The 10,024-nt window shown below is 60.3% G+C and overlaps 1 protein-coding gene across 2 annotated transcripts in view; it reads right to left on the reverse strand.

Moving 5' to 3' along the window:
• Positions 1 to 6: 6 nt before the first annotated feature.
• The window catches only part of Lrrc25 (leucine rich repeat containing 25), an 18,932-nt gene continuing 8,914 nt past the window's right edge, over positions 7 to 10,024 (reverse strand). The window contains exons 2-5 of one of the 2 annotated variants that reach the window (XM_033759487.1): positions 4,595 to 5,380; positions 4,372 to 4,471; positions 3,055 to 3,845; positions 7 to 1,199 (exon numbers count right to left, since the gene is read on the reverse strand). In XM_033759487.1, coding sequence (XP_033615378.1) covers positions 1,073 to 1,199; positions 3,055 to 3,836 — 909 coding nt within the window. In that variant the 5' untranslated portion in view covers positions 3,837 to 3,845; positions 4,372 to 4,471; positions 4,595 to 5,380 and the 3' untranslated portion in view covers positions 7 to 1,072. The remainder of the gene's footprint in view (positions 1,200 to 3,054; positions 3,846 to 4,371; positions 4,472 to 4,594; positions 5,381 to 10,024) is intronic. The other variant, XM_010606471.1, reaches the window with a different exon arrangement.

Below are 10,024 nucleotides of genomic sequence, written 5' to 3' on the forward strand. Positions count from 1 at the left end.
AAAAAAAAAAAAAGAAGAAGAAAGCAAAATCTGTGGCCTGAGAGGGTCTCAGAAGGAAATGCAAGACCAACAGGGCCTGGCTGCATCTGTCCCTGCTGTCCTCCGCGGATGTTTGCCAGATCTGCGCTGGGCACGTGGCTTTTCACACTGCTCAGCTCTTCTAATGCACCTTTTCCTCTCCAGCTCTCAACCACCTATCCATCCCTCAAAACCCACTGCAGATTGCCCTTTTACACAGTAGCCTTCAGTTGGACCTTTGCCCCACCTCTCCTGTGATCCAGCCTTGAAGTCCCAGGATCAGGCAAGTCTGTGGCTAGCTCCGGACCAACTGACAGAGAATCCAGCAGAGGCACGGACTTGAACAAACTCTTGAAATCCATGGAGCACAGGGGTGCGCGCCTGTGATCCCTGCTACTTCAGAGGCTGAGGCAGGAGGGTTGCAAGTGTGAGCCCAGCCTGGGCAGCTTAGCGAGATCTTGTCCCAGAATAAAACTGAAAGGGCTCTGTGGTGAGGACTTGCCTACTGTGTGAGGCCCTGGGTTTCGTCCCCAGCAAAAAAGAAAGGAAGGACAGACGGAAGGACGGAAGGCAGGATGGACAGGAAAGGCAGGGCTGCCGTGCCAGAGGAGAAATCCGGGAAGGCTGCTCAAGAATGGAGCGCTTGAGAGCTGATGTGACCCCAGGCGCCGACCCGGTCACCCCCACTTCCAGATGGCTGACGGAGGCCGGCACCCCAACACCCAGGCCACAGCACTGCATCAGCATTAAAACGTTTTAGACAAAAGGCAGAGGGGACGTTCTGGGTGACAAGGGAAACAGCAGGTAAGGACCGGAGGCCTCACCCAGCCGGCCTCTCCGGGCCAGGCATTCTGATACCCTGGGAGGGGCCACAGGGGGCGTGCACTGACCTGCCGGCCGGCCCTATGGTCGCCTCTTCCTGTCCATAGACTGAGAAGGCAACAGCAGAGCCCCCGGGGAGCCAGGCTGGACTGGCTCTGTCCTGTGCTCCGATGGAGAAACTGAGGCCAGGGAAGGTGGAAGTGCTGGAGTCACCCAGCAGGGCTTGGCGGGCTCAGTGCTGGGAGATCTCATACTCGTCGTCCTGCTCAGAGGCCTGCAGGTTGCCGTAGACGGGCTGCACATCCAGGCTGGGGCCCCCGTAGTTCATATAGAAGTCACCCTCCTCAGAAAGGTGAGCCCTGTGGGTGACAGGTCAGCCGTGGGTGGTGGGTTGGACTTGGGGGGCTTGCAGAAAGTTCGGGGCAGCCAGTGTGCCCCAGTGTCCAGAGACTGGGAGAACTGGGTGCAGTGGCACATGCCCAGCACTCAGGAGGCTGAGACAGGAGGATCACCACAAGTTCAAGGCCAGCCTGAGATACACAGTGAGCTCAAAGCCAGCCTGAATGACCAGCGAGACTGTCTCAAAAAAGAAGGAAAGAAAGAAAGGAAGGAAGGAAGGAAGGAAGGAAGGAAGGAAGGAAGGAAGGAAGGAAGAAAAAAAGAGGCAGGGAAACTGAGCTCCAGCCTGGCTGGGGGAAGTGGGAGTCGGTGAGCTGGGGCGGAGCTGCTGAGTCAGCATGGGAACCTCCAAGCCTGGGGACCTGGGGGGAGGGTGACCCTCCTTCCTTAAACCCGGGTGCTCGCCATGCTTGTGTCCCAATCAAGATTCAGTTTCCTCTTGAAACAATGGAAGTGCTGGCCACAGCAGGGCCGCGAGTGCGGGGAGCACAGTGGCTCCTTGGGACAACACAGGAAATAGGTTTGCTATCCTCTTCACGCTGTGCTCGGGACAGAGTCCAGCGCCTCCCACCTGCAAGCAAGCGCTCAACCCCAGCCGCATCCCCAGGCTCTTTTAAAACTATTTGTTCTGAGGCAGCGTCTCATTATGTCACTAAGTAGCCAGGCTGGGTTTCAGCTTGCGCTCCTCCTGCCTCAGCCTCCCAGAGTGCTGGGGTTAGGGGTGTGCACCACCACACCTGACTCTGGGAAGATTATTTTTGAGACCAGGAATTCAAGGCCAGCCAGGACAACATAGTGAGGCCCCCTATCTCTGAAAGGGGGGGAGAAAAGGTTCATTAAATCTATTTTCAGAAACATCTATCAGTCTTTCACATTTTAGTGTGAATTGCTCTGCACACACAGTGCTCCCACAGGGGTGGACAGGACTGGGAGTCACAGTTTCTCTTCTGCCTCACTGTGTGACGTTGGGCAAATCATTCCTCTGCTTCCCAGAGGCTCCATTTCTGTGGCCGCAAAATGTAGGATGGAAAGAACATTGGATTCTGAGCTGGTATTTTGGAGGCCAAGCACGTGGGAGGCTGGACTGGACGTGCTGGTGACAGGGTGACGTAGACACGTAGACAAGCGTCAAGCCACACCTGCCCGCTGAGACCAGCCAGACCACTTCTGCTTTGGGCTGCATTTGCATCTGCTTTGCATATCGGTGGCTCCTTCCTGGGCCCCGCCCCTCTGTCCCAGAAGCCCCACTGCCCATCCTTTGCCCTACACACTCTGCCCAGCCTGGAGGAAGCCACCTCGGGGCCGAGGCTGGGGCCGGGGTGAGGGGAGAGACCCTGTGACCGCCTTAGCACCAGAGGCAGAGCTCCCCAGACGGCTCTGGCTCACATGGGCCGGCCGCTGGGTGCTACCGCGGTCCCCCACCAGACTTTAAGCCCCGTCCTCTCACCGGAGACCCAGAAACTGGGTTTGCAGGTCAGAAGGCCGCAGGCTTGAAACCGAGACAAGAGCTGCGACGTTCTCACCCACAGCCTGGTCCTGCTGTGCATGGAGGGGCTGTGATCACCGGCACACATCTCAGAGACCGAGACCCAGAGACAAAAGTCACACAGCCCGTGCCAGGCAGAGCTGCAAGTGTTGGCTTTGTTTTGTTTTTTGAGACAGGTTTTCTTTATGTAGTGCAGGCTGGCCTCAAACTCACAGAGATCCTCCTGCCTCAGCCTCTGGAGTAGCTGAGACTTATAGGTGCACATCACCAAGCCTGACTGGCACAGCAGGGACTTACCCGCCAAGGGCCATGGTCTCTGGGTCACTCACCCGTGATCCAGCTGTGTCAGGCCTCCCACGAATATGTTCTCGTAGTCAGGTGCAGTGGTGCCGGGCAGTGTGACTCTGGGGACCTTGAGGCTTGGGCCGCGGCTGCTGTAGCGAGGCTGAACACCTGAGCTGGGCCGGGAGCCCTCGTGAGGTGCCCAGCCCTTGCCTGGGCCCTGGATGTTGGCCGAGCGGTGCCCATAGCATCTCCAGACTAGCAAGGCACTGGCCACCACGAAGGCGAGGAGGAGAACGCTGCCCACCACCACTCCTGCAATGGCCCCTGGGGACAGGCCAGGGACACAGCTGAGCTCCAGGAAGGTGGACAGGTTCTGCCAGGTGCCTGTGGCCGGGTGCAGGCAGCGTGGGGGCTCCTGGCCAGAGCAGTTGTCACTCCAGACCCTGTGCCAGGGACCCAGGACACAGCCGCAGTCGGCCCTGAGGTCCAGGCCGCAGCGCGTGGCCAGTGCCGTGTCCAGGCTGTCCAGCCGGTTGTGCAGGATGCTGAGGACCTGCAGCTGCCGCAGGGGCGCCAGGAAGGGTGACGGCAGCTCCCGCAGCCCGGTGCCCGACAGGTCGAGAAGCTGCAGGTTCCTGGCCCGCAGCGGCTGGTCCAGGGGCAGGCGCAGCACGTGGCCACTGAGGTTCAGGCAGCTGCCATTGAACTCGTGGCTCCAGTCCAGGTCTTCCGGGAAGACGGCGCAGGACAGCTCATGGCCCCACAGCCTCTGCAGCAGCAGCAGCAGCGGCCCCAGGAGCAGTGACCAGGCCAGCACGGCCCCCATGCCGGTGGCCTAGGGGAGAGCCGTGCTGAACCCACCTCGGCCCTGCGGCTGCTGCCCTCAAGCCATGGTTGTTATTACTTCTCTTTTAATAGCCCAAGCCAAGAGGGGTGTGGGGGCTCCAGACTGTGTCTCAGCACTCGGGAGGCTGAGGCAGGAGGTTTGTAGGGATCTTGAAGCCACCCTGGACTGGACAGCTAGTCCCTGCCTCAAATACAGCCCAAGCCAGCTCAGGTCATTTCCGATGTGGTAGCAGCGCCTGGCTTGTCACCTGGCTGGCTGGCTCTGCTACCAGCCTGTCTCCCCAGCTGGCGCCCATGGGCTGGGACCACAGCGACCAGCACCTTCTCTGCCAGCCCCCTCCCCACAATCATCTGAGCGCCCTCATTGGCCATGCCGGGCAATATGCAAATGAGCAGTTGCCCTGGAAACAGCCTGGCCCATCCCAGGAATTCCCAAGGAGGCCCCCTGCTCCCGCCCCCCCCTCCACAGGTCCCAGGTCTGTGCCTTGGTCCCGCCTCCCGGTCCCCATCCATACCTGTGGGCACCCGAGGACTTGGGGCTGTGGCTAATCTGGATGCCCCACCAGAGACAGCAAGCTGTGGCCGTTTCTGGGCTCCTCCGTGACTGGGGCGGAACTGTCATCGGGCCGGGTGCAGAGGGGAAGAAAGGAGGTTCAACAACCCGCCCTCCTTCCCGCTCTCAGGGGAGGAGGAGGGGTGGCCCAGGGTCCCACTTCCCTTTTGGTGAAACCCAGAGACCTCAGGCCCTTCATCTGTTCCTCAACCGTGACTGTCTGCCACTGCAGCTCAGGGGACTGGTGACTTGTGTGCTCACTGAGTCACTCAACAAGCATTCATGCTGGGCTTCTGGAGGCCTCAGCCCTACCCAGATCCTCAAAGAGTGCTTGATCTTGGGAGACACAGACACCCCACACCCTGTGGAGCCAGGACAGGGCCAGAGGAGGGAAAGGATCCTGGAAGACTTCCTGCAGGATGAGGAGGAGGAGGGAAAGGGAGCATTAGGGGTGGGCCTTTAACATGTGAGTAGGAGTTTGCCAAACCCGGCTGGACCAGCATCAGTAGAAGAGGAGTGGCAGGTGGGAGGTTAAGAGGAGGAGCCTGGTGAGGCGGAGGGTGCAGGCTTCCCCAGCCAGGGCAAGGGCTCAGCCCCATCCTGGAAACGGTGGGAGCCAAGGTTTGTGTGGAAGCAGAGGGTGCGGGCAGCGTCCCACAGACCAGTGTCACATCCAGCCAGGCCCTGACTCCCAGGGACGTGAGCCTTCCAGAGCCTCAGTCTCCAGGTCTGGGAAAAGGGACAGAAGCTACGGCTTCCGCTAGACTCCACAGAGCGGCGTCTTCCCCCATTTCCGGTCTCCACGCCTCACCTCCTGTCCCTAACTCCAGAAGGGTGGACGGCAGCTCCGGAGGGGCTCGACTCCTGGTGTGCACTCCTGTGCCAGCCAGGGTGGTGCACACCTGCCATCCTAGCGCTCAGGAGGCTGAGATGGGAGGATCTCAAGTTGCAGCCCAGACTGGGCAAGGACCCTGCCTCAGAATGAAAGGTGAAAAGGGCTGGGGGTGTGGCTCTGCCCTGCGGGGTTTAAGGAAGGAAGGGAGAAAGGGGAAGCCTCAGTGGGCAGGGCTGGCCGGGGAGGCAGCAGGCGGCTGTGGGGCCTGAGGCCCAGGCCCAGGGAGGGGACAGCCAGTACCACAGGGACACATCCCCGTCACCCATCTCTGTGTGTCTGTGTGTGTTACTGGGCCTTGAAGTCAGGGCCTTCACACTTTGCCCCCTCCCAGCCCTTGTTACATTTTTAAATTGAAGCGGGGGGGGGTCTCTCTAACTTACCCAAGCTCCGCTCGAACTAGCCACCCTCCTGCCTCAGCCTCCTAGAGTGTGGGATGACAACAGCCCCTGTACTGAGTCTCAGGCAGGGCCACCCCGTCCCTCTTTGACCCCCGAGGGCCCCAGACGTGGCCCAGGCAGGAAGACAGAGTTCTCCCAGGAGGGGGCGGCGAGAAGAGACAGGGACTCTCAGAGACGCGACAGAGCAGAGGGGTCAGGAGCAGGACACACTCCGGGAGTGCGAAGCGGGCACGAGAGCCCACTTCTCCCAGGAAGTTTTGCAGGGCAGAGCCTCGAGCTGGGAGCCACTTGGGTCAAAGTAATCAGCCGAGAAGACTCCGCGTATGGCTACCGGGCTGACACCGGGCCCAAGCCGCCAGGGCGTCGGGGCGGCACCAGCGCCCTCTATCGGTGATGTGCGTCCTCAGCTCAGGGGAGACGCGGCCCCAGGCGCTGCTTGGATTTTATGGGCCTGGCCCTGCCTGCTGCCCTGTGTTTCTACCCAACCTCACCGCCTTGAGTAGGGTCACCGAGTCTCAATACCAGCACTCTGCCAGCGTGACCCCCTCAACTGAGGCCCCGTCACCCCACACCCCAGCCGGCCGCCAACGGGCATTCACCGAACAAACCAGGCCCATCCTCTGCCGCTGTGTGAGTTTCATCAGTGTGGGACCCTCTCTGGGCTGATCTCCGCCTTTGAATGGGACAAGGACAGAGCAAAGAGCAGGGCACAGATATGAAGCCCCAGGTGGCTGTGTGTCTGGGCTGGGGCGTGATATGTTAGGAGACAGGCACCCCAGCTCCAAGGTGAGATGGCCTTGAACTCAGGGAGATCATCCTGTCTCAGCCTCCCAAGTGCTGGGATGACAGGGGTGCACCACCACTGCCGGTGAAGACCGCATTTAAATCGGTGATAGTAAAATTTTAGAAGCCACCAAGTGCCCTGGGGAGGGGACAGGAACAGGAGGCAACCACGGGTGACCGAGCAGGCAGAGTCCCCACTGAAGGCAAATTTGATGGAGTGGCGGGCCACAGGCTCCCTGGGGAGCTAGCAGCCCTGCCACAGTGGGAGGACAGCTGGTCCCCAGGGACAGCACAGGTCTTGGCTGGCACGCTGCCCCCACACGCATGCCTCACCTCCTCCAGAGGCCTCCGGGTGCCCCTAAATTCTCGGGGACACCGAAGGAAGACATGCATCACAGCCAGCGACATGCCTGTTCACCCCCCTCACACAAGGTCTCACTCAATCCCTAAATTGCCCAGGCTGAGCTGGAATTTACGATCTTCCTGCCTCAGCCTCCCAGAGCGCCAGGGTTAAAGAAGTGCACCTCGCCCCAGTTTAAGCACTTTAGATAATCCTCACAGCAGCAGCCTAATGACTTACTTAGGACTAAGCCACAGCGTCTGGAGGTGGGGTGCACTTACCTCCATCTGACAGATGGGTGAACTGAGGCACGGGTGTGTATGTAGGGAGCTGGCCCAAGCTCACAGCGAGTGGGGCTGAGCCAAAGGGCACAGGCTTCCCTGTACCTGCCCGGAAGGGCTGCAGGATTCCACTCCCTCCACCCTGAGGCCGTACTCCAGGAGGTAGGGCGGATGCCTAGGGCAGAGCCAGGCCAGGGAGAGTGACCGTGTTCCCACCGGTGACAGCTTGCTGCTTTGTTTGATAGGTTTTACTTTTGATAAGAATGGGCCTTGGGCCAGGGAGGTAGCTCAGTGGTTCCACCCCCTGCCTTGCAAGCAGGACCGGAGTTCTGACCCCTGGTACCAACCAACCAACCAACCAACAAAAGTGTGTTTCTTGCAAGGTGTTTGTGTGTGTGTATGTGTGTGTGTGTGTGTGTGTGTGTTTCTCTCAATGTATTGCAGGCTAGCCTAGAGCTCTCAGCGATCCTCCTGCTTCAGCCTCCCAAGTGCTGGTATTACAAGCATGGGGTACCACACCCGGCTCATAAATATACGTCTGAAGATGAGTTAACAACAAATGCAAGATCAAGGGAATCTGACCAGATTCTACCCTGGAATTCGGGGTGCGGCGGGGTGTGTTACTCCGAAGGAGGCATTGGTCTGGGATCCTCAGGCGCTAGGGCTGTGTCTCTGGCGCTACCTTACGGCCACTGTCGGAACTGCATGTCCAGGCCGCCTAGGCGAGGGGCAGAAGCGCACTCCTTGCCGCCGCGCCCGCTCCTGGCCAAGCCGCCGCAGCCCAGCTCAGAGGGGAGTTTATTGAGCGCTACTATGTGCCCGGATGTGCTTTAGGATAGAGGGATGCGGAACTGAATAATACATTCAAATCCGTACTCTCTGGGAGTGCAGGAAGTTCCTGGGGACGCAGACTACAGACTCGTGAAGCTAATCAATGAGTGCGCGTCTGTCTTCTCAGCTACCAAGGAGGCTGAGGCAGAAGGGTCGCAAGTTGGACTTTTGGAATGAGGGCGCTGTCTAGGAGGTCACCCCAGGAAGCCTTCCTTGCCTCGGATGGGTCTTCATAGGGGACACCAGCTTCCAGGCGAGCTAGCAGTGATGGGGGTGGAGGGCGCCCTTCCCCAGACGCTACCTTCCCTGGGGCTGCGGGATGAGTTCCGGGTGACCAGGGACAGGGACGAAGGGCTCCCAGCGCCTGGTCCTGTAGTGGGGTCGCAGGCACAGGGCAGAGTGCTGGCATTGAGTCATGGGCCACGGAAAACGCTAGGGAGGTAGGAGCGCCTGCGGCTCGGCTGAAGTGCAGTGAGGACAGACTCGTGGGTCCTGGCAGAGGCTCCGGGACTCCCTTGACTTTTTTCTTTCGCTTGCTGCTCCCTCACAGCCTTGCAGGCTTTGGGGTCGCCGCCTGGAGGCCCAGAAAGGTCACCGGACTTACTTGCGGCAGCTGGAAGCCACGAGGCACGGCTGGGCTCCAACTCAGGCTCTGCTCTGGGTGCTGGATCTTGGGCACAGTCCCCACCTTGGAACCTGGCCTGGGGAGGACCTTCGGTGCTGTCCCCAGCCCAGGCCAGTTCCCCACCCCCCCGTGCGAACCCGACCACTGTCTGCCTCCACCAGTCGCTGCGGGTGCCTCTCCAGTTATTCGGGTTTTAATTTTTGTGTTGCATCTAGAAGATAACCCATAATTACAGCTTCTGTGAGGAGATGGGTCTCGGAGTGCGGCAGGCTCCCACACACAGCTGGGCAGGGACAGCAAGGCCACCAGCCGTTCCCGTCCCCTGGGGCCCACTCCGGAGAGGTGGCGATGGCTCCTGGCTGCCCTCCCTAGAGTGGGACAAATCCACCCACCAGGTCCCACTGTTCTGTCCTGGGTGCGTCTCTGGACAGTGACACAGGCTGGGACAGGTGACAATCAACTGTATCAACTGTGGTAAAGCCTGCCAGGGTTAGCACGGAGGCAGCCATGGGGAGGAGGTGGCCCGGGAGACAAAGGGGGGAGGGGAGGAGGAGGGGAGGAGGGTTTGGAGCCTGGGAGACAGGACTGGTCCCAGGGATGGGCCACGGGCTGCGGGGTGGACCTTGAGGTCTCCCCTGAGCCACCTGCACCTGCCAGCCCAGACGACCCCAGCCACCGCACACGGGCTCGCAGGGCTGACTGGGCACAGACAGGTGTAGTCTGAGTTGCCCGTGCTGGGCTTGAACTTGCAGTCCTCCTGCCTTGGCCTCCCCAGTGCTGGGATCACAGGACCCCTGCTCCCGGAGATGCAGTCTTCCAGGGAGACAGCGGGAAGAGCAGGCTTTCAGGTTTTCTTGTTTGGTTTTGCTGCGGATGGGACCAGAGCCTCATGCATTCGAGGCCAGCGCTCACCATCGACCTGAACCCCATCCCATCTTTCGAGGTTTGTTTTGGGGATGCAGGGCTCCAGTTTCTATGTATGACCTGCTGTGGTGAACAGGAATTCTGGTTTCTGGGACAGCTTAGCAGAGACAACACCACAGATGTGGAGAGATCTCGCTTCTGAGCCTGCCACCTGCCTCACTGTCACAGCGCCACACTTTGGGGGGCACCAACTCTGAAGTCCAGGCAACCTGACCCTTCTGTGGGCCTCCACGCCCTCACCTGTGCCTGTCCCAGGGCCTCTGCGAACACTGTGACTGCCGCAGACTCACCCCCAATAAAAACATTTCCTCCCCCTTTCTCTCGTGGGGGCGCTCTGTGCACCCCGGTTGCGCGTGGGCGCAGCTCCACTCCCGCACACCACGTGGCGCCCAGAGCTGGCTCCCTGCCGACTGCTCCACGGATGCGGACAACCGACACAAGCAGGCGGCGGGCGGTGTTTGGGAAATCCTTCCCGGTTGCCATGACAACCCGCCACAGCTCCAGCCCGCGCCTCCCCCTGCCTGCTGCGCCTCCTGGG

The sequence above is a fragment of the Fukomys damarensis genome, unplaced genomic scaffold (assembly GCF_012274545.1).
Source record: "Fukomys damarensis isolate Sample0158 unplaced genomic scaffold, DMR_v1.0_HiC HiC_scaffold_37, whole genome shotgun sequence".
In the NCBI taxonomy this organism is placed as follows: Eukaryota; Metazoa; Chordata; class Mammalia; order Rodentia; family Bathyergidae; genus Fukomys; species Fukomys damarensis.